This window comes from Haplochromis burtoni, unplaced genomic scaffold (genome assembly GCF_018398535.1).
Source record: "Haplochromis burtoni strain Fernald_Lab_line unplaced genomic scaffold, NCSU_Asbu1 Contig_87, whole genome shotgun sequence".
Lineage (NCBI taxonomy): Eukaryota > Metazoa > Chordata > Actinopteri > Cichliformes > Cichlidae > Haplochromis > Haplochromis burtoni.
The window spans coordinates 126,907-151,955 of NW_024582448.1; the positions used below are offsets into that span (position 1 = coordinate 126,907).

Below are 25,049 nucleotides of genomic sequence, written 5' to 3' on the forward strand. Positions count from 1 at the left end.
CCTCTTTCGGTTTTCAGATTTTCTTTTTTTGAATATTATTGATTGGAGGATGTGATCAGAATACAAACTGAGAGAAGAAAGCTCACTGAAAGAAAGAAGTAGTTGGGCACTCAAAGGGACACAAACGGTCCTTCTTTGCTCTATTTAGAAAAGACAAAAAAGGACCACTTGTTCACTGCCATGGCAACTGAAATAATTTAATAAGGAGAAGAGACAGATGGAAAGCTCCAAACACAGACTGAGTGCTGCAGTTAGGTGTGTGAATAGCCCAGAAATGTCCTGTATTAAGATGACTGCAAGAAGGCCAACTGTAGCACATTAATGGGTGATTCCACTATGACCTCCATCCTAATCAGCTGAATTATGACAGCCTTTTCATATAGACAAAACTGTAAACTTGCTTATAAAGTTTTGTGTTTTTTCACATATTTTTCTTTTTTCTGTTTAAAACAAAATCACTACTTTTAAGTCAGTTTAGTTTCACTTTGTTTACAATTTCAGTTTTTAGCGCTCAAAGTCACAGATTTCCTAGTCTCAGTAAACACACCAAAGCTGCCACCCTCTGTGTGTTGAAGACTTAAACTAAAGACGTCCACAGATACATGTTTACATGGAGTCTATGCTTGATCTATAGTTCAGTTAACTCAAACATTTCCCAAACTTTTTCCTTTTTCTTTAGTTAACTATATTAAAAAAAAAAGCCCTGAACCACAGATGAGATTCACAGTGGTTCCACAAACTACACATTGAGCAGAAGCTCATGAGGTCAGGGTCATGCCTACAGCAGCAGACGCCATAAAAAACGTCTTGAGTGGTTTTAGAGGAACATTTCCGTCTTGAACAAAGGTTAGTGTGAGACAACCTTGCAGCAGGTTTGATATAAAGAACAAAGTACATGTTTAGCAGTAAGCAGGAAAAAGCCTCCTGCACAATGACGACATCGCTCACTGCTTTAAGTGACTCGAGTCTCAAATTTCTCCAAGTCTACATTATTAGCGAGAACTGATGTTACGCCTTCCTTCAGCTGTAAATAAAACTCATGTTGTGTAAATACATGAAGCAATTTGAGCATAAGAAGCACTCTTCAACGACTGCTCTGGCTTCCAATACTCAGTTCTTCTTTTTTGTTAAACTAATGTCACTGCTCAAACTGCTCTCCTGTGTCTCCTCTGCAGCTCTGCACAGCAGAAGGATGCCGCAGAGGTATAGTTACACAAAAATCACATTTTCATTTCCAAAACCTCGATCTTGGAGTCGCGTTTGAGCGCACAAACACAAAACTGTTTTATTTATTTATTTGAATTAAAACTTTTCAAATTGTCAAAGTTGCCAAAATGAAATGAATGACTGTAAAGAAGGCAAGACGTCACCAGTTTAATGTTAAGTATATTATAAATTAAATGTGATCAACTCTACTCCGGATTAGTCTTAATATTGATTAAGAAAAACGCTATATACACCCACCGGCTGCTTCATTTGTCCCACCTTGTCAATGTGACAGGAGTGGCATCTCATACGGTCTTCTGCCGCTGCCGTCACCTTTCTGCTTCACAGTTTGCCGTGTTGTGAGTCAAACCAGAGCAGAGACGCTCTTCTGCATTGCAACAAGTGGTTGTTTGTATTGCTGTTGCATTCAAATCAGCTCAAAGCAGTTTAGCTAGAAGTAAAAACGTTCTTTTCCTTTTTTAAAGTATTTTATATATTATACTAAATATTTTAACATTTATATTTAATGTTTCTTATATTTTTTTTTAACATTTTTATTTATAACTCTCTGTTTTGGGTCCAGTTTGGCACACATTGCCCTGTCCCCTTGCTATCAGGCTCTGAAAATTAAAATAAAATAAAATCAGTAAAAGATAGCGGCAGTACCAGGAAATAAAAGTCTCAATATAAAATACGGCTTAACCATTTTAAAGAAACATTATATATTTTGCAGATCTTCCACTCTTCCCTAAGAGAGGAGCTCCAGGTTACGTAAAGACAGCATTACATTAATGTTTTATGATGGGAGTCCCTGTGGTTTTACACTTATGAAGAAAGCAGTTTCCTATGGCCGATGGCATCAGACAAAAACCCTGACTTACAGTGTGCTTTGTTAACCATATTTTTTAATGTTTCACTGTGACTTTTTCCTCCATTCCAATTTCTTACCATCATATTCAGTGTCTCACCAATTTCATAATAGTAGATGCTTTTTAGTCCACCTTCCGTGACTGCTTAGCTTGCTGGTCTCACACCAAGTATCCAAAACAAGGATAAAACACTGGCTTCAGCTGCATTTTGTCATCCAAAAGAATGAAATGAAAATAAAATGAGCACCGTGGACTGAACTAAGCAGCTGACACTCATTAAAATTAATATTTCTCCTTGCTATGTGGTTTTTTTTTTCCGAGCAGATCAATGAGTTTGCTCTTACCAGAACTGGCAGGCTCAAAGGCTTCCTGCTCCACATCCATCTGCTCGTAATGGAGGATGCAGACCCGCCTGTCTATTTGGTAGAGCAAGGCGGGACACAGATACGCAAACTGGCGGGGGGAGATGAGCGAGTCGGGATTGAGGCCGTAGTAGGTGAGGAGCTGAGTGAGGTTCAAACACTGGAGTGAGAAGGTGAGAACATGAAAATATAAATAAACGCAGGGAACCACTGACAAAACTGAAAAACATTACAAGAAGTGATTCTGTTATTTGTAAAGTCAAATTTCACTCAAACACAATGTGAGCTGCAGCAAAAGACAGATTTTATGTTAAGGGAATTTCACTTTGGCAGTACTGACTGATCCAAACATCCACGAGGAAAGCCAACCAATCGTTTAAAAATGCTGAGAGAGATTCCACACACAGAAAACCAACACGATATAATAACTTAAGCAGTAGTGCAACAACAAACACTCGACTAAGCACTGATAACTTATTAGAACAATAGCATTTAAATAAAAATCTGGTTTCTTGTGTCTGTTTATTTAATCCTTCTTGTTTTTTGTCCTTTTGTGAAAAAATACACATTTATTACAAACAAGTGGACTGTTTTCAAGGCTTTCAGATTTCCCAACACTATATTTAACTTCATCAGGGGGTTTATGTAATAGTTTTAGTTTGTCTGTCTGTTTTTTTTGACAGGATTGCTTAAAACTTTATGGACAGTGTCACATGTAAATTTGACCAGTTAATTGTTTTGATGTTCCCAAGAAGATCAAAATCTAGTCCAGATTCAAATATCCTGCTGGATCCATGGGCTCAATTAATGTATGACTTTGATGTTATTTTTAGAGTTTGCAGGAGTAACAGATCAATAAAATAAAAAAAATTAAAAAATGGCACAGGCTACCAATCAGAAAATAGTGGGTTAAAGATGGGGGAAAGGAAGCTTCAACTACTTGTTTGACACAGCGGAGGAGCTCAGAATGACGCAAAACTATCACAAAAGTTAAAAAAGCAAATTGGAAACCACCACAGGTGCATTTAATAAAAAAAATAAATAAATAAATAAAAAATAATCTTACCTCCTCATGCTGATGGGTTAATCCACCTGGATGACCAGCTGGCATGGAGACTGGCAGAGTGGGCACGGGAAGTGCCCCCGGTGCCTCCCTCTTATCTTTATGAGAGTGGCTATGACCATGTGTGTGGTTATGGTCATGAGTGTTGTCATGGTCGTGGTCATCAGATGCAGGTGTGTGAGAAGATGTGGTTTTGTCTCGCCCTCGCTGTCCTCTGACTCTTCCCGGTTTCCGGGGTTTCTTGGGTCGGTTTTCTGTCGGGGTGGGCTGCAGCCTCTGGGGCACCTGAGATGGCTCCAGCTTTTCCTGGTCGAGGTGAGTGCCGCCTATGTCTGTGTGCACTTCATGAATATGATTGTAGTCATGTTCATGATCACTGTGGTTGCTGTGGTCGTGATCAGGGTGAGGCTGAGAAGACAGGTCCCTGTGGTTGACCTGCTGGTGTTTGTGCTCTTCATCATGTGTGTGATTGTTGTGGTCGCCAAAGTCGTGTGTGTCATGTTGATGGTCATTCTCCTCTACCTTAGTGTGATTGTGATCATGATTGTGATCATGTTCATGGTCATGGTCATGATCATGTTCATGTTCATGTTCATGTTCGTGATCGTGATCGTGATCGTGATCATGATCATGATCATGCTCGTGATCATGCTCGTGTTCTGCCGGTCCAGCAGTGGTTTGGCTGCACCGAGTGGGAGCTCCTTCTGTGTGTGGATGCTGAGAGTCTTGTTTTTGGTGTGGACGCATCTGTGTGGTGTGACTGTGCCGGTGGCCCTGGCCGTGGCCGTGGCTGTGGCCAGCGTTAGTGGATGAATGTCCGTGCAGCATATCCAACACCTCGAGGTGGGCTACATGGTCATGGCCCAGATCCTCATGATCCAAACCTACAACCTTCACTTCTCCCAATCCCAAGCTAAACAACAGACTCTGAAAGCCCTTGAAATCTAGCCGGTCTTCCTGGCCATAGCGCCTGAAAAGCTGCTGGATGTAGAAGCGCTGTTCCTCCTCAAGAGCATCCCCAGCGTGCCCACTCTTGGACCCTGGGGACTCTGTGACCCCTCTCACGTATGGAGCCTCAGAAATCTGCAGGTCGCTGTGAGCGCTGTCATGATCATTGTGGTGATGCCCATCGTGCTGATGGTGGTGTCCTCCTTCATGGCAGTGGCTGCACTGATGAAAGAGGAACGTGAGCACACACAGGAAACAGAACTTGGTGTGCATGTGGACTCTCATTGTCCCCTCAATTCTCGTCACCTGCAATAAATAAATAAATGGATAAATAAGTAAAAGAATAAGACCGTGACAAAAGCACTGAACTGATCTAAAGCCTGGATTCCTGTTGTACTTGCCTGTTATAGCGTCAGGCTCCCATGGAGCTAATGCATACTTCTATGGTACACTGTAAGGTAAATTCTCCATAGATGGGTCTGCGTGGTCACACAAACTAAGCAGACATGTGGACATCAACTCATGGACACAAGGGGAAGTGTAATCTAGCCTTTTTAGTCCCAAGTAAAACTTCACAATTAATCTTTTCTTTTAAGATAATCAGCACCATTGAGACTATGCTGATTAGTGCATCAGCAAATCAATCTACGAGAACAAATAAAGGCCTTTTATTTAGCTTGTAAAAGTGTATTGTATTTTGCATCTGTTTGTTTTCCTTTGTTCTTTGAAACGTATGATAAGTTTGTAGTGCAGTAAAAATCATTTTAAAAATAATGTTGTTATTTCACTTCTTGAAACCCATTTTAATATACTTGATATAATTTTGAGTCTAATGAGTTTTAATTTGTATTAATTTATGTGGCTACACAACATGTTTGATCATAAGTTAAAAAAAATAAAAAAATAAAATCATACTTATTCATTTGGAATATTATTTTTTGCAGTGAGGATATATTTCCTCATTGTCACAAAATCACAGTGAGGATCCGAATCTTGATTTATTCATCTTTTACAAAATATGTATTTATATGCAAACAAAACTTATTTAGTTAGTTTCCTGTTACCGTTTCCCTTGATTTGTTTCTTTGGATAGCAGCTTTGATTAAACAGTCGACGATGATTAAATCACCTCCATGAGACTGGTTACAGTCAACAAACAACACACATTAATTATGGTCTGTCCTTAGGTAAGAACAAATAAAACGGACACAGTTTCACAGTGAAACTATACTTTCTTGCAATCTTTTTCAAAATGTGGCAATGCAACAAGGAATAATAAAATCTTCCAGAATAAAAGCAAACAACCAAATGGTATTGGTCTATGGTACATACGGGAACACCATATAAAATAAGTAAATAAATAATACAAACACGAGCCACTAGTATCAGATTACACAATCCTGAGATCATTAAAATCTGTGATCGATATCAGGCCTACTAACACAATAACACACTGACATCCTCCAGTTTAAAAGTTCACATACAATGTTAGACACACACAAAAAGATGCGAGATAAAAAGCTGGCACACCACAGATAAAAAGGCGATTCAAAGCTGCTACCTCCAGCTTAGAATAACAGATCTAATGACTGAATCACAAAGCCTTCTGGAGCATAAATTTGTGTAACAAATTGCTTGTTTTCCCCCTACTTTAAAATGCCTGAAGCAGCAGTATCATTCCAGTCAAATGATCCTCATAAGGTCTCTCGTGAAGCCCGTGGGTGGGTGATGCGAGAGAGGAGGGGTGGAGAGAAATAAAGAGAGGTCATATGAGGAATACTGCTGGATAATGGTGCGATGGCACACAGAAGAGACCAGACAAATGTGTGTAATCGCTCCTCCACACACACTTCAGCTTGTTAGTAAAGTTTATAGAGGATTTACAACATGCACATCATGAGGGAATAGATCTGTGTTGTGCAGACCACAAATACTGTTGTAGACAAAGAAGATGATAGATCCTTCTCACAGCTGTCAAGGCTACTAACAACAGACTGCACACCGTAGGCATGTGTGAGAACCACAAACAAAGAACATCACAATTTAACCGCATTGATTTCTTTTTGGATATCCACAAAACAGCAAGAAATATCAAAATAGAAACTCAAAGGAAAGGAAACAGATCTGTGCACAAAAACTTTCCTTGGTTAAGAGTATAAGGAGAATCTATCCAATGACAATATTTTATCTTAGGATGATGCATAGTTTTCCTTCCTATAAGATAAAATTATCTCCTTACATGCGTAACACAGGAGTCATACCCACAACAAAAAAAGCCTTTTAAATCTATGCACCCAACCAGTGACGCCTTCTGATACAAATATATTTCCACTCAAATTTATAACAAAAGGAAAATTCTAGAAGAAGCCAATCAACATAAAATCAAAGCCCTATTCATTCATCACTGCCTTAATCACTGTCCAGACAGCATCAGTACTTATCAGCCAAAGACTATTAGCTCATAATGGAGTTCAGAATCAGTGTGTTACAGACTTTTGCAATATAATGCCATTTTTTGTTTTAAATGAACACCATAATTGTTGCTCTTTGCACCAATTACAGTAAACAGACCCAAACCCCTACAAACACATTTAAACCGCATTCAAGCAAACGCCTTCAAAAGGTGGTTAAACATTTCAAAACCACAAAAAATTCAGTTACTTAATCCCAGCTTCACTCTGAAACTAAAATCAAGCCAACTTACCACAGTGTGCTCTTGAATGAATGGTGTGTGAAATTTGAATGAGGGTGTTCTGACTCAAGGTTGCAGTAGTTAAGTGTGGTTAGAAGCATACTTCGCCGCTGCCGGCAAGACGGTGTTTATAAACATGAGACAGCAGTGACCTATGAACCTAACAGCAGATAGGTTGGGGCAAAGCAAGACCTATTTTTAAGAGCACACCCTCTCAGCAGCAACAGAGCCTGCAATGTTTCCTGACTGGAGTCTTTGTTGTGCTTGGCCTTTATTGGAAACAACAGAATCTCTATCGAGTGCTACAGTTTAATTGTGTGTTACAAAAGCTAATGTAAAACGTAAGCAAGACAAATCAATTTTAAGGGATATTTTTTCCTCTCTGGAATTTTTATGTTCACATATACATGAATTGAATATAAAATTGATTTCACTGAGCGGTCAGAACTGTTTAATCGCAGTTGTTTCAGTACATGTTAAGAAAATAATCCTATTATCACCAGTGCTTCCCACACACACACACTTTACTTCCGTGGGCTGCTGAGGTGTATAAACAGGTGCCTATGTACCTTGTTTGGCAACTCATATTAGAAATCTATCTATTCCTGTCTGAGAGAACAGAACCAATCAGACAATCCTCTAAATTTGTGTTTAAAGCCCCAGCTGTCATGTTGTCCCTACAGGCTGTCTTGCTAGCCAAGCTACTGTTGTGGGAATCCTTGATATCATTCAGCTGCTTTCCCAGAGAGGACATTGTCCCACGCTGGGATGAACTCCAACACTGTCTTGTACTGCAGCTGGTCGGTAGATCCACTATGAGCTAGATCCACTAACAGGATCTGAAGCAACCGACACCAGTTTAAGCTCAAACACAGAAAGTATGTTGTATGAATGATTTGCAGAGGGGAAAATAAAAACAGACTTGTTACCCACCAAACAGGTCTCTGCCTTTCAGCACAGGTAAGTCAGACTCTTTGCCTTAAACTAAATGTAGACTACGTGTTCACAAGGCAATTTTGAGCCAAGAAAAACCCTGACACATTTCCCCACATCCCCAACACAGTCACACACAGAACCTGAATCTGTGGGAAATCTGATTACACAGCACACTGCAGTAAGTTTTTCACTCACCAAACACTTCTTTGCCTGCTTGGCCCCCAGTCTTGGTGTAATTAAATGGGGGTGTAACAACTCTTCTGAAACTTGCACCCTGAAAAAAAAGGGAGGCAGAGAAGTGAGAATCAGTCTTTCGCATAAAGAAAAGGTGATGAAGCATTATTGCAGTAACAAGCTCAACAACATCTAGGCGTAGCTACATGGTGGAGGGTCTCCACTTTGATGACCTAAGGATTTCCTGGTCCTGCTGGCTTCATCAGCTGTTGACCTTCAGCTTGCACTGAAATGGTTCATGGCCCAGTGTGAAGCAGCGGTAATGAAAATTAGCACAACTATATCTCTACTATGTTTCTTAGGTGGAAAAGAGTGGAATGTCCAATCATAGTCTGGGACAAGTTGATGCCCTAAGTATCTCGGGGTCTAGTTCATGAGTAAGACAGAATGGAGTGTGAGAGTGACAGACTAATAGGTGCAGCTATATTGATATGTTGCGGTGGAAAAAAAGCTGAGTGTAAAACCTTTTGATTTACCAGTAAATCTGGGTTTGTACCCTCACCCATGATCATGAACTCTGGGAGAATGAGGTTCCGGATACAAGCTGCAGAATTATTTTCCTTCTAAGGTTTGCTGGTCAGGGTTGCTAGATCTGCTGGTCCTCCACCTGGAAAGGAGCCAGTGGAGTTTGTCCACCTCTTCCAGATGGCCCACCATCTAGGCAGATGGGCAAGAAGAGGTGGCCAGGATGAGGGAAGTCTAGGCTTCTCTGCTTGGACTGCTGCTGCAAATTGCCTCTATCATTCAGATAAGTGGTAAACAATGGGAGGATGGATGGAAAAATCAGACTTCATGGACATATCTTCTGGGTCTGAAAAGGAAAGCCCAGCTGAAAATGGCTTAAACCCAAATACCTGCAGGGAGTGACTTTCCTTGCCAAACGACGTACTAGAAATGTGTTTACTGAGATCATAGAATAAGGTAACTGGAGATTAGTTATATATAAGCTTCAAAAGAACAGCTCATGGACTCGATGGGGGGAGCTTTCAAATTTCAGTGATATTCATAGACAAATTCATTTTGTAGACTTTGGTCTTCAGAAGGAGACACAAAGCCAGCCTGCAGTGTGAGCCTGTAGTCTCACAGTTTCAGTGCTCATAACATCTGGTTTCAGAAAGAAAACATGACAATGGCAAAAACACTCAGCTTTTACAAACCAATGGATAACATCACAGTGATGGCCATCTTTTATATACAGTCTAATGTAACCTGCAACATCTCAGTACCTTCTGCAGGTGACCCAGACCGTTGTACTACTGCATAATCTGTACTTGATCTTGTTTCTTTAGATATTTATACTTTAGATATTAAGAATTTGGGAAAGAAATTACCTTGTCAATGTAAACCTCTAGTGGATAACCAGCACAACCTCTGGCCAATTTGCCCAAGGAACTACAACCATTATAGTGAGACAATAAGTCCAAAAATAGAGCAAGGCCACATCGAGGCAACAGAATTAGATCTTGAGTGATACATATTCCCCGAGGACGATGGTGACCAAATTTAATCTTTACACCTGAGGACAAATGGATAAATCTCACAACTAAAACAGCACACACAAAGACAGAAATGTGCATTTGCATTCTTGTTCTCAGATGGTGTGTGCGTGCATGGTGCAAGAAAGAGTGGATGCACTGTTAACTTCTTTTATTTAATAGTTTTTAGTTAACATTGATGTTTGCACCTTCTTGTGATTGCCAGACACAGCAATAAAAAGAATAAGAAAGAAGTGTAGTTTCACCGAATGTGAATCTGAGACATTTACCAGAGAAGCGGCGAAAAGGAAATGGGTTTTTTATGTTCTCAGCTCTGGGATCACTAACAGAAGCAAAACGACCGAAAGGGAAAGGCTATCAACTCTAAGGTGACAGAAATTTAGCTTAGCCAAGGGAAGAAAATTAAATCATTACGCATCAGCGCAGTAATTTATAGTACCCATAATCACCAATTAAAACTTAGTAAACACTAAATGGCTTTCCGTGGCTAACTGCACATATTAGCACCACCTGTATTAATTACCCGTTTTGACTACACTGTACAATATTAGGCTTGACCTGAAAATGGTCTGAAATCTGACTCAGTCTATATGATGGAAATGTATTTTTGTTTTTCTATAAATGTTAATAAATCTGACATCAGAACATGCCAAGAACACCATCATGTGCCCTGACCTTTTAAAAAAACAAACAAAAAAAAAACAAAACAACAAAAAAAAACACACAACCAAGAAAAACATGGCTGCATCTAGGGCTGTGCGATATGACCAAAATCTCATATCCCGATATTAAGACATCTATCGTCCCGATAACGATATAAATCACAAGAATGTAACATTTTCTGTAAATTCTGTGAATCTCGGGCAGCTTGACTTAGTGAAGTGTTTCCAGCTGGGCGGCGTACCTGGAGTCGAGTGTTTTAACCGATGCATGAAACGATCCATTTTTAGACGTAAGTTGTAACGCCCGCCGTTTTCTTTGTGAGTATTTATTACACAATGTGCTGCAGGGAAAAGCCTATTCTAACGTTTGAGTCTAAGGTTTATTTTTTAGCACCTGGCAGCTCTTTTTTGCTTCTCATCCGTAAACACTCTGCATCTTTCACGTGATTCCGTTTATTTTGAAAAGTCTCAACAGGATCTTGAACTTTATTGTGAAAGGTTAATGTGGAAACTAAACCAGCGGACACGCGATGGTTTTGCCGTCGTTGTTGCTAATGACAACGCATAAAAAACAGGCACTTGTCCATCTGTAGTGTGGTTATATTAAAAATAAGACAAAGAGAGAACTTTAGGAAATTAATATAGCCACTACAGTGACCATCAAAACCATGAAAAAAATATTGCCCTAAACAGTTTATTTTACAACACCACAAAACAAACGATAGCGTAAAATGAAACGATAGACGATTTTATATCGTTATCCGATACATATCGTTATATCGAACAGCCCTAGCTGCATCTGGATATTTGTAGCTTAATCACCAGGCTGGGTGGCTTTTCTTTAGCACCTTCTGAGATAAAAGTGGTAAATGCCCAATGTGCTTACATGACCAGTATAAGGCAATACTCCAAATGAAAACTGTTGAATATTAAGGCTGTTCTTCCTTCTCTGAGGACTTCAGGAACACTGAATTGTGCCATTTATGCGCCCCCAAGGAGGGGAAAGCTACAACCCAACTGTGCATCTGCAACATAAACCAGATGCTCCCATCCCCATTTTAAAAGCTTTTGACCACTGGCAGCTTTAAAGTCTCACCCTGACTTTAAAGTGTATCTAGAAATCTCTCAAAGAGATGAACAGATGAAGAAAACTAAAAAACAAAACAAAACACCACAGCTGAATTCACTGTTAGGTTCTTACGCATGTTTGTTTCATAAGAGGAGCAAACCTCTTATTCTGGTCCACCAACAGCACTCAAACCCTGAAGGGTTTTACTTAAGCACACTTCGGTTCAGAAGTCAGCTGTGTGTAATATTAGTTTAGGTGAGACTCCAAACGACAATGGTGCTATATTATATTAAAAAAGAGACACTGAGCATAACTACTATTGTTCTACAACACACAAAATTAGAGAACATCTATAAGGTCTAATAATAGTTTATCTGACTGACTCCTGATTCATTCTGCAAACTGGAGCTACCATATGAGTAGGAATGTGTTATCTCATTGCCAAATGACTAAGCCGTACAGCTGAAAAAGCTAGCATTATAATACTTATAAATTAATCTTTAAAAACATGTCCTCGTTTCTCCTCAAAGTTGCTGATAACTAAAGGAATGCTGTTATTTCTCTGCAGGAAAAAAAAAAGAAAAACCAACTTTGACCCGTAAGCTGGTTCATATGATTCTCACACGACCATACACATACCTCTCATCTCGGCATGAGGTCGGTGTCTGCAGGGAAACAGGAATGAAGCAAAACATCAATTCTGGTACTAAAGACATGTAAGTGAAACCTCTTGTGCTCACGGTTACAAAACAAGTATATTGGTTTGTGCCAACAAGACCAATAAAAGAAAAAATTTAATAAGAGATTTGTGAGGCTGGGAGATATATGCACATGGGTACTTTGTCACACTGCGTATTTGACTACAACTCCTTAGAAATGTAATTCTACTTAAAAAGCAATAAATGTACACATGGTTTCCCAAGTATTGCAATATTTTGAGCCTTGAAATGTGATAAATCCCCCCAAAAGTCAGGCAGTTTTACAGACCTGTGATGGTTACATCAGAGCGGATTAAGCCTCCACTTTTTGATCCACACCAATAAGCCGGGAAGCTACATAACTAAAACCTTGAGCCAAGTGGGGAATGGGAACACAACTTTTTTCTTGAGACAGGAAAAAAACAACATGTCAGAGAAGAGGGTTTTCTTAGTAAGGCCTCAGGCCCACATAAGAGGGCAGATGTCAGCTGCCACATGGACAAAACTGCCAGCAGATGGTCTGAGGAAAAAAAGAAGGACCACAGTCACAGTCTGGCGTGGCAGGAGAGGAAACATATGACACACCTGAGTTTAGGTCATGCATCTCTGCAGACAATCACCAAAAACAGCAGGGAACATAATAGGTTGTGAATTGTTTTTTTATCTCACACATAACTGCTGTCCTAAGCAGTCATTCAACAGTGGTGAGACATTACAGCACTGACACACAACAGCAAACTGTTACAGCCTAGCTTAACTGCCTCATAAAGCACAAGCAAGCCTACACTTTGCGGTTACAGAGGGACTACTTTCGTCAAACCGTGGACAAGCATTTACCAATGTTATTGGTAACAACAATGATAAAGGTAGTCATCTCAACAGGTGAAACCAGCAATCCTCTTATCAGAAGTAGCTATTCTGTATATGCATCACCTAGCATAAGAACCATCTCATCATGAGCTGCAGTGCAGGTTTCATTGCAGCAGACTCAGCACAGGTGGTAGGTGAAGACTACTACAAACTGATCCCAAGGTACTTTGTCCGCAACTGAAAAACATGGTAAATGAATGACCAAGAAATCCTTCCAAAAGCCCTTAAATGTCCATGTAAAACAAATCTGAGAAAACAAGGTTGGCACATGCCATATGGTTAAATCCCAGTATCCCACTGGGATTTGAAAATAGGTTGTCGGCTTCTGTGACACCTTCAGGTTCACATGTAAACAGACCGCAACTCCCCTTAAACTCCTTGCAGTCAGAGAGCGTGACAATGCTGTACAAACATAAACATCTTTTCTGCACGATGCCACTGACTCACGCGTACACTGATGCTGAATTTGCTGTTTACAGCCATGGATTCTGCAGGCAAATTCAAGAAGCAGCTAAATGACACGAGGTTGCTGTGGTGAGACGCAGGTGCATGGCTGATGCTCTGTGGCCTGGAAGCGTGCTCATCACAGTGCAAAAACAGATTCAGACTGCAGTGCTGGATAGTGTACATACAAGTGAACTCAACTATCAGCAAAGGAATACACAATGCAAAAAAGACAACAAAATAAAAGAAATATAGAGTGATCCTTACCTCTGATTTAAAAGTATGCCCAAAACATTTGAACAAAGGCACAAATTCACGCCGGACAAATGCAGAATGTGGACCGCAGCACTAACATAAGTAACAGGTTGACTGTTTTGAGGCTTTTGAGTCCAGTGATTTAACTAATTTGTGCAGAGAGGCGGGGAGGCACAGAGGGGGAATGTGTGTGTCTGAGCAGTCAGGGATCGACCACCTGACCAACTACTTGTGCATAGATGTGTGCATAGATGTGTAATACCAGGACATTCTGCCCATTTTATTATTTGACTTTTGATGTAAATTAGTTACTTGCAAACCTGAAATGAACCAAATGCCCCCTAACAGTGTTGTCTCATATCTGTTCATGAAAAATTAAAAAAATCAAATAAAAGAATTTAAACTCCTGTACCTCCTGATGTCTGCACCACTGACCCAAGTCATGTCTACTCAAGTTTTTCTTACACAAGACTGAGATTAGATTAGTTATATTTATTATCATTTCACACATCTTTGTATCTGGAGCAACTGGAAGACATTAGAAACATTCAACAACAACAACAACAGGCTCCAAAACAGTAACTTTACTTTAGCACAACAACGCACATGTAACACACCTATCACCTTCCAAAGCACACAGGACCCACAGCACTGTGTTTTTCTCAGCACAATTTTCTTGGACACTTAAAATCTTACCGAGTCTGCAATAAAGCAGAAGGTTCGAATACTTTCTTAACAACTGCTAGTTTTAAGTCACCTAGTCAGCTAACCACAAAAGACACTTAGCTTAATTTTTTGAACATACTACCTTGTGATACTCAAGAACACGCTAATCCTCGTCACTGGGCTGATGGTGAAACGAATAAATACCAGGACCTCTGTGTGGACGCTCTTCAGTTACAACATGGCAGCAGTGATACTCTGTGCGGAAGCCTTTGCAGTACTGACTTTACCACAATAAAGTATCTAAACTTTGCCCTCAGCACAGGTGTTGTTTAACTAAAGGTAGTTCAACTCCAGACAGTGAAAGTTAAAGCCACTGGAAAGACTTTATCACCCAAATCAGATTCCAAGGGTATTGTTACCTGAAGCTAAACTAGAAACTGAAATCAGGTGTTTAAAAAAAACTAAAGCAGAATTTTGCACTTACAAACCAACTGCAATGAAACATACACTTAGCCACTCTATTGCACCGCACCATGTTCTGCATAATTTCCTGATTTAATTACAGTTAACAGGGAAGTAATGTAAGTAATTAGTAAGACTAATTTTGTGGTCAAAGTAGAAAAAAAAAAATCAAGTGACAACATTAGATTTAAATCAGTGGCTTATGGTGAAACAAGAGAACATTATGGCCAAATGCCATTTTAGTAATTACACTGCAGCACAAGCCTTACAGAAAAAAATTAGTTATAAACAAAACAACAAAAAAACCACAGGCTACAAATAATGTACAAGCATTTATTAGAGAAAAATCACTAAAAGGAATTGTAGGGTTAGTCCCGGGCTTGTTAATCACATTAGTGTTTCCCCAGTTAGACAGTGTTGGCCTCCCTTTGGCAATTATTGCCCAGCTCTGGCACTCCAATTGTGTCAGCCAGACTTGATCCAGCCTTGGTTTTTGGTAAGCGGTGAGCAGGTCAGATGTGGCCCAAATGTCCTAGTTCATATTAAAATACACACTCAGGACAGAAAATTTACTTTGTGATGTGACCAGTTCTTTTTTTTTTTTTTTTGGCGCTTGCCATCTCTGTATCCCAGTGTAATCCATAAATAAGCAACAAAACCATCTTCAAACACTTTCACATACATGCCTGATTTTTCGCCGCACAGTAAGCCAACTTTAGAAGTTTAGCAAGCAAAACTGAAACCAAAACACAATTTAAGCTACAGCATTCAAGCTAGTGTGCATTTGATGTGAGAGATAAATTTGGTCCCACACTCATAATGGATGAACTAAGAGGGTTCCCATCTGTACTTGCTGGAGCCAGATGGTTTTTGGGTTTTTTTGTTTTGTTTTTTGGATTTTTTTTTTTTTTTTTTTTTTTTTTGGGGGGGGGGGGTTCCAGCACTGTTTCAATCATACATCTGCCTCTTAAAATTCTTCAGAACTTTTAGTGGTTCTTTAGTGCATTACAAAGCAGCACTTTTTCATTCAGCCCATTGAGCATTTAAAATGTACAATGATTCTTCTGTTTCTTATCTCAGTATCAGACAAACTTTGATTGTCAGCTGATCGTCTGACATTTGACTCTAGAGCACGCAAGTGAACAGCCCAGGGTCTTTGACTTTGTCATAAGACCAAAAGACGTTTTGTGGCTTGTTCAGATGCAATTTTCCAAACCTTTGCATTGCTGTCTGCTTATTCAGAAAGAAGAGGCCTTCTCCTGAGAGCCTCTTTCCAACAAGTCATACTTGTTTTTTCTCATTGTAATGTCATAAACTTTAATGTTCAACATGCTAAGTGGGGCTTATAGAAGCTAAAATGCATGTTGCTTGCTTGTTTTTTCTCCTAGTTTTTCTGACCACTGACCTTAGGGTGAATTGGCTGGTATGTTGACTTCTGGGAAGATGGACAACTTGAATGTTTTCCAGTTGTGAATAACTTTTCTCCATGTGGAATGGTAGACTTCAAGTTGTTTGGAAATGACCTTAAAACCCTTTTCGCATTGAAGGGCAGCATCAACTGCTTCTCTAAGCTCAAAGCTGATGTCTTTCCTCCTCAGCAACGTGTTAACACACCTGAACGATCCAGACCACAAAACTGCCAAAACTTCTTTTAACAAAGAATCACATTTGTATTTGCTTGGTGGCACCTGCCTGCTACTTACCCTCTTAACCCCCACAAAAGAATTTCTACTTAGTTTTCCCACATACAGCTTCTAAACCTCGGCTTATTTTGTTAAATAAATAATGGCATAGTATAAAATGTTGTTTTACTCACATGAGGTTTCTTATCTAACGAGACTTTTTGTTTTGCTGTAAAAACCTTAAAATCAAAGGCCACACTGTATTCACATGACTGCATATGGCAAAAAAAGGTTTAGTACCTAAGCTTAACAATTACAGGATAAACAGACCTGTATTGTAGAGTAATCTCAGCCTTGGTTTAAGACTGCTGGTTTACAACAACCCTTGTATTATAAACTCAAGCCCTTAAGTTTGAAAATCAGTGGTATTTGCAAACTAGAGAAAGTCTAACATAAGAAACAATTGCATTATGGGAATTACAGGATCCAACATAAGCTACTCTTATTAAGGTGTCTACACACTCTGATTTCAGCAATCTTATAAGTTCATCACAAGTTACACTGAGCAACACGAATCTAATAAACATGGACATCAACTTTGATGCAAGTACACTGTATGATGATAGCGCCCGTTATTGAATCAGGGCCAAGAACCACGGCTGTTATTTCTTTTCTATTTTCTACATCCTCTTTAGTTGGAGAACAAATTATACACACACGTTTCTTCTTCGTCAGAATCAGTTTTCCTTTTTCACATTTTTTATTTCATTTCATACAGTTTCCTGTTGGTTACTAGCAGACCGGTCACGCATTATCCAAATTTCCTGGATGTCTTTGTAGGCAATGGAGCATAATCAAGAGTCCAATGAAACGTAGATAAACAGACATGATTCCACTATTTAGTCTATGAATAATGATCAGTATCGGCTAAAATAGCTACGTATATAATTTCTGGGATTATAAAGGGCCACCAATGTGGTGCCACAACATTTGGGACTGCCCAAGACTCATCTAGTATGTACCTGACTTTAGGGATTAAAAGTCAGTATATCCCAGGAGCCTTTCTTTATTCTGATCCTTCTAGTCCTCCTCACTCAATGAGTATATCTGAACAAGGAACCACACTAAAAAGAGTTATTTAATTTAATTACCTAACGAAGCAGAACGCATATGTACAGAAGTGTGGACATCTAGATGCTAACAGGTGCTGCACTTGTGAGATCTTTAACCTACTCCCTTAATTGTGGTTGGTTTGGATATGGCATGTAATGCAGTGGAACCACATTGGGGTGGGGATGTAATAAGCCAACCTTTCCAGCTTTAGCAATTCAGCCAACGGCCTTAAGTCAGACCAAAGCACACCTAAATAAATGAGTGTGTATCCTGCAGTAGCTGTTTCATCAATTTTCCACCCAAATGTTACACATATATTTTAAGCAGAGAGTAAATATGATTCAGTACATAGCTGCATACTTCAATGTGACTCATTGTGTTACATACACCAAATAAGGCACTGTGCTAGGAAGTATTTTTAGCCTTTCTGGTTACATAGAGATGTGAAACTCAGAGTTGCATTAAACTTCATGACATCGCTTTCATAGTGCCCACATTACAACATTACATAATATTTTTAAAAGTGTTAGACTAGAAGCTATTTTGCCACAAGGACCATGACCAAGGTGAAAATCTAATTAATTTGTTGAATTTGTCTGCCTCAAACTTATTACAACGTTTATTCGTTTTTCTTCCCCCTTAATTTTCGATAAAAGGTTAGTTTCAATTATTTTATTTAATTACTATATCATAGATGGCATTTGTCAAGTGCAAGATTTAGGGATTTCAGATTAGGTATTACAACCTTCCAAACACCACCAGCCACACACTCGGATCCTTGCCAGGTAGAACTCGCTGTGTTAAAAATAAATAAATAAATAAATAAATAAATAAATGAATGAATGAATGAATTAATTAAATAATTAATTGATTCCCAGTAATGAACATTTTTCCCCTTTCAGGATTCCTTATAGGCAGAAATGAAATGCCAAAGTATTATTATACCAACTTAGTACACCTTAAAACTGCAACTTAATATTGAATGAACTAGGTTAAAGCACTGCCGCTGGACCGAATGTAGAGGAAACACACGCACGCAATATTTTACTCAAGCTGGCTGTTAATCAAGACGGTCAAACATGGCAGTTGCAATTGCAATAAAATCAGCACTGCAAGAAAAGTAAAGGGGGGGCGTTTACTCCACCGCATCCATTTTGAGCTTTAGCTATTAGTTACTTTGAACATTTAGTTTTTTTAAAACAAATATCCAATCGTTATAGTAGTACAGATTAACTTAAATTAGTTTTACGCGGGTCAGTAAACTCTGCTGGCAACAGGAGGAAAATAAATGTTGGACGCTGAAAAGGGGATCACTGATTCAACGAGACAGACGATGAGAAAATGAACAAATGCGCGGACATTTCACCCGGATCACTTTGACGATGCTGATTTCAATTAAGAGCTTATAAAAAGACTTTGTGGTGATGCTCAGGAATTTAGTATAATGGAGTGAATATTTATAGAGAGGGAGGGTACTGTTTGAATGCCATATTTGCATATCACCAAATGCAGTCGCTCCACATTGGCAGCTCCCCACGCATGCAGTGTTCAGCAAGGTGGGTGAAAGCCGTGTAATGTCTACAAGTTCAATAAAAATCAGAAACAGACCAGTCACACAAGTTAGACTAGGCAGAACCGTCTGCTGTTGAGGAATCGCAGTAAAACCGCCAATCACTCGTCAATAAACTGATCAGAGGGAGGGCTGAAATCCGCACGTGGTTCGAATATCAGACTAAGCGTGCTACACTTCCGCGTCCTTGAGACGTGATTTCAACACGACAGCGTTAAAAGGCACAAAAATGAACACTTGAAGTAGTCGCTTATGTTCAAAACACCGGAATACCTCAGAGGTACTATTTCAAAGCCCCTCACTCCACAGTCAGCCCGTTCTCGGAAGGCTAACGCTAGCCTGGAAAGGAAGACAACAATCCAACCAGCTAACATAAGCTAGCAGACGACTCACAGGAAATTAGCTCACAGTCTAGAAAGACCAACGATATAAAGAACGGTGTTATGTTTCGTTTCAAATGTTCGCAACAGCGGCGAACAAAATCCACGAGCCGTGGATAACGCTGCCCGGGTCCATGTTGTGGGAGTGAATGATAACAAATGGGTTTTTTTATATAGTTACCTCACTCGAGTGCCGTGTGCATCTCCTCTCCGCTCGTTACCAAAAAAAAAAAAAAGTCGTCCAGCTTTACGTGAACGCACGAGAGACCAGCTCATTCACCAACGCCTGCTGAGAACTTTACGTGGAGTTCGTGGGGGTGGTCCTTAAGTCTACGTAAAGTGCGCAGTACACCAATGAAAGCGCTGACGTTTCTTTCCGCCAAATGGTGTCTGGTCGGTCATATGATTGTCTGAGGAGTTCACGTTCTTTTTTCCCCTCAGGCTGTTTGTAAATATTTGCTGTAGGCAAATAATTAAATATTATAATTATTAATGTTACACTTAAGGGAGACGAGGCGCAAATTATAAATAGTTGTTATTATCTTACTTCATAAGAAATGTATGCGCAGTAAGTAACAGCACAGTTTCAATAATAATAATAGATATTAAATAGCAAAAAGAGTTTAAAAGCAATCAAGTTAAATTAAACCACTGTATCTTAAATAAAGTCAAGCCAAAATTATATGGTTATAATCAGTTCATTGATTTTACCTCTGCTCTAACTTTATAAAACAAGTTTGTGGAGCATTTCACCCTCTTTGTTATATTTTCTTGGTCTAGTAAAATGACTTTCAATCACCAATAGAGCCAAAGTGACCATTAAAGGAACCACCAAATTGTGACTGGGTGACTGGACTGTCATATGACTGTCTGAGAGAGATCATGCTCCTTCTTCTTCTTCTTCTTCTTCTTCTTCTTTTCCAGGCTGTTTTTAAACAAGAAAACCATAAAGGAATTATAATTCACAATTAGGAGAAACCAATGGCAATTTCATACTTAATAATTTATTTGTTTATAAGTTACAATAAGCAACAATACGACTTAAATTTACAAATACAAGTCTTAAATAAACTGCATATCGCAATGTTTCTGTTACTTATTTGTGTAAGAATATAATGAAACAGTTTGGCCTTTGTTTGAAAGTCATGAAAAATGTGTATCTGGCAGTTCATCTTCTTCTCTGACATTTAGATGAACTTTGCATTGGCTGTTTCTTTCTGCCAAACTGTGTCTGGGCTGCCACATGACTCTAGAATAATCTTCTTGATTATTTTTTACTCATTTTGAAAAAGAATACTTTACATTCCTTAATAACTTATATATACTTATATAGGCTACAACAGATAATTAGCAAAGTGAAAGTGTCTTGGTGAATATAATTTAAAAAAAAAAAACTATAATTGAGCAGTATGTATATTGTTTTTAATAGATCTATAACCGAAAAAGTTAATTCCTTTTATAAGAGGTTTCAGAAGAAGAGATGGGAACTGAGAGAACTGTACAGCCAGCAACAACCTGAGAAAGTGAACAAAGCCTTCATCAGATGAATACACCCTCTAATTTTAACTCACATCCTCATTACTCGCGATCACTGGCTGTGTCACATTAAGGTCAACACCTTTGCTCTGACAACAAACATGCCATGATTACAGGGCGTTAACAGTGTATGACAAAGTGTTCAACTGGAGTTTCTAGTTTTGTGTCAGTCATCCTTTTCTATGAAGTGAAAACTACGTCTTAACATTCTGTCCATTTTACTTTAGTCTTCACTTGCTACACAAACATCTCAGTGGCCCACACCAAACATTCAAAGCAGTCACACAGAAGCACAAACAAGGGGGTCTATTAGAAATCTCATTTTATATATCACACAAAATAACCATCAGTCTGAACTAAACGTGACAAAGTGGGAGCAGCTCCGCACTCCATCAGACAGGGAATGTACAGAGGCTGAATAAGCAGCTTAAATAAGCTGAATCTTCCTTTTTTTAATGTGCAGGTTCTTTATTCACTTTAAACAAAGACACAGCTTATACTCCAGCAACAGAGTATTATAAAAGTACAGGAAGCATACAACAACAACAATAACAACACAAAAACGAGAGTGAAGCTTGCTAAGAACATAACTAAACAATTTTTGTCTTACAATAACCAACTTGAGCAGGGTTTGTTTTTTTTTTTAATCAAAAGTCTGTGTGTGGATTACCACTGGGACATGAAGCCACATGACCATCAGAGGATCATAGCTACCGCTGAAGGCACAGAGGTCATGTCCTCAGCACTGTCTCTGGGAATCAGGGATTTTAATCACCTAGACAAGGGTTTATATTTATATTACATTAGAAAATGTGTCTCCTGATGTGCGCCTCAAAAAAGGAGAAAGAGATCTTTGAAGACTTACCTTCAAGACTAAGCTCAGCTGATTTAGCCAAAAGAGGATCTTGACCTTGGATATCACGCAGCAGCATTTATCTAAAAAAACAGAACTACTTCTGGGTCTGGACAAACAGCAATCACCGAGGGAGTCGTTAATTTCCATCTTCACCAAGATATCTTGCAGAATACTTTCAGTGTGGCTGCCTGCCAGCTGTAGCTCAGCAGAAAGCTTAGTGATGCAGTAAAAAATGATCCCAAAAATAAAGTTACTCAAACCATTGGAGTTAAACTATAAAGCCAAAGGTATTTGCTCGTCTGCCTACTCAAATATATATGTACTTGAGTGACATCCCATTCTTAATCCATACGGCTTAATGTTGGTTCACTCTTTGCAGTTGTAAAAGCTTTAGCTCTTCTCGGAAGACAAAGTTTGAGGAAGTTTGGAGGTCTGTAACGACTGACAATGCAGAAAGTCGGTAACCACAGCCTGCTCTGTGATTTTACATGGTCTACCACTTTGTAAGTGACTTACTGTCATTTCCAGTCGATTCTACTTTGTTGTAAGACCACTAACATTGACTTTGAGGTATTTTTACAGCTGGATTTTATGCGCAGAGGTGGCATCCTACCAAGGCAGCACACTGGAATTGATTGAGCAGCCTGCATGCCTAGGTGCTTGATTTTATGATTTTGTTCAGTAAGACTGCACAGATTGGAACACCTGAACTGAATGATTTGGATGCTTGAGTGAATCCTTTTGGGAATATAGTGTAATTGTCTGTAAACGCTCCCTTGAGCGTGATCCAGTTATAACATACTAAGTTGTTGAAAAAGCCCATTAAAGTGAGTTATTAGAATAATCGTTATTTTTTGTCATGTAATCTTAAATTTGTCTTATTAAAACAACTGTATGACAAAATTAGGGGTAAAAATAGTATATTTATGGCATGAACACTAACTACCTTAGAGGCTTTGTGCTAGTTTCACCTGTGACCTCTCAGTTTGGTCGCTGATGTATTTACTCTGGACTTTTTATACAGTATATTGAGGCAATGAGATTTAAAACATAGCACTCCAAGGAATCCATCAAGGTGAAATGCACTGAGCTTTCCTGTCTGGTCGTATTATGTGGTACGGTACAGAAGAGGCTGAGCACAGCTGACCTTCACTGCCTTTGTGTAGGTGGCTCTGAGTTTGTGTGCGTGTGCAGGTGAGCGTGAGGCATTTGAACGCTCTGATGGGAGCACACAGCTAATTTCTGTTGGCCACGCACCAGCTGGGTCCACGTCCCGCTCCTCCCCACCCCAGGTTTGCCTCCTCCCCTCCCACCTCATGTCGGCTGTCTCTCATGATCATAGGGAGATTAATATCAAGTGATTGGCAGCCATGTTCTCGCTTAGCACTCCAGTCATGGTGCCCCGGGGTCTCTGCCAGTCGTAAAGCAATGGCAGAAGTGCCACTGTGGCTTTCACTGTCATTTAGCCAGTACCCTGCCCCAGCAGACAGAGGATGAAAAGTGCCAATGACTGCATTGAATTATGAGCTCAACTCAGCCCCGAACATATATACAACCCAGCACAGGGAGCCATTTCCTGCTGAAATGCCTCCTGCTGCAGATTACTGAGGTAATATTTCCTGGACTGCAACTAGAGCGGTTATGGTCTGCAGGCAATCTACCTGACGCAGCTTTTGCCCACAGAGGTGCGACCGGTATGAAAGACGAGGCATTGACTTGTGGTGAAATTGCCCTTTTTATCACACAGTGGTTAAAAAGGTGAGGTGATTTTTAATGAGGACAACTATTATAACGTTTCACACCAAACTGAGGCCATAAGAGGTTGAACAGCTACTATGCACAGTTACAGACACAAGTGAAATAGTTCATTCCAGTTATACAGCATACCCTATTATAAACCTATATTACCAGAGTCAAATTAAGGTCGTACATCTTGAATGTGTCCTTCCATTTGATGGAAATAGGCGCTGGGGATATGTAGCCTGGATCCAGTGTGTGTGTGCATGTTCCTGGCTGACATTTTGCTGATACAGAGCAATACTGGCACCCCTGCAGACCTGCTGGAGCTCTGTCCTGGAGGGCAGCCAAAGACAGGAAAAAAAAGAAAGAAAACTGGAGCGAAAGGGAGAGACACGACAAGTGACAAGTTTTAAATATCAGTTCATTAGCAACCTGTAAACCTATCTAATGAGCACTCATGGATTTTTCATTCCCTTTAATCGGGTGGAGGTTGAAGAAAGGTGAGAGCGCTTGCTTGTTTTCCCCTCGGGTTTGTTGTACTTGCCAAAGCTATAATGCACACACATACCACTGCAATAGCCAACGAACAGCTCCCCACCCAACAAGCTCACACGCTGTCGATCGATGCGAGCAGGGGAAGAGCGTCCAACAAGCTCCATTAGGCTGCATTTGGTCCATATGAATATCCACTGATGAAGCAGATTGACTTCTTGACCGAACTAGTCTTCAGAGACCTGTCTCATGATTGGGATCCATCAAAGACACCCAGTGTGTTCTTTGGAAAATACAATTTTAGCATTTTTTTTTTAAACCAGCTGATCTTAAAGGTCCAAAGGTGTTCACATGCCCAGTAACAAGGTAAATTGCAATTGTAAATGACTTATTTATTTCTAAGATCATGGCGACTACTCATTTAATCTTTTGATCAAACTTCTTTCTTTGTCAGGTAAGAAGACAAATGAATCCCACAACTACACACAGTCCCCACACACACCTCCTTTTATCGACATATTGACTTGCGTGGGTATTTGAGCATGTGAATGACATTCTTGGTTACATTCAATCCAGTGACTTCAAGCTGAACAGTTCTTCTTGTTATCTGATGCAGTAAAATTGTTAAAAGAACCACAGTCAGACTCTTTAAAGAAACAAATTAAAAATGAGACATACAGCATACTGTATGTCTCACACTGCGAATGACTTATACATCACTTTAGGAGATCCTTTGAAGTCATTTTTAAATGGGTCAGAACAGCCCAGCCTATTTTTTAAATAATCTTTTTCAGGTGCAGAGAGTTTC

At 39.5% G+C, this 25,049-nt stretch overlaps 1 protein-coding gene across 7 annotated transcripts in view; it reads right to left on the minus strand.

The window, feature by feature from the left end:
• The window catches only part of slc39a10 (solute carrier family 39 member 10), a 36,327-nt gene extending 13,965 nt beyond the window's left edge, over positions 1–22,362 (minus strand). Inside the window, exons 1-4 of one of the 7 annotated variants that reach the window (XM_042222484.1) lie at positions 22,019–22,362; positions 8,272–8,350; positions 3,504–4,754; positions 2,420–2,597 (exon numbers count right to left, since the gene is read on the minus strand). In XM_042222484.1, the coding sequence (XP_042078418.1) occupies positions 2,420–2,597; positions 3,504–4,733 (1,408 nt within the window). In that variant the 5' untranslated portion in view covers positions 4,734–4,754; positions 8,272–8,350; positions 22,019–22,362. The other 6 variants (XM_014334698.2, XM_042222485.1, XM_042222483.1 and 3 more) reach the window with 6 other exon arrangements.
• Between the last annotated feature and the right edge of the window lie 2,687 nt (positions 22,363–25,049).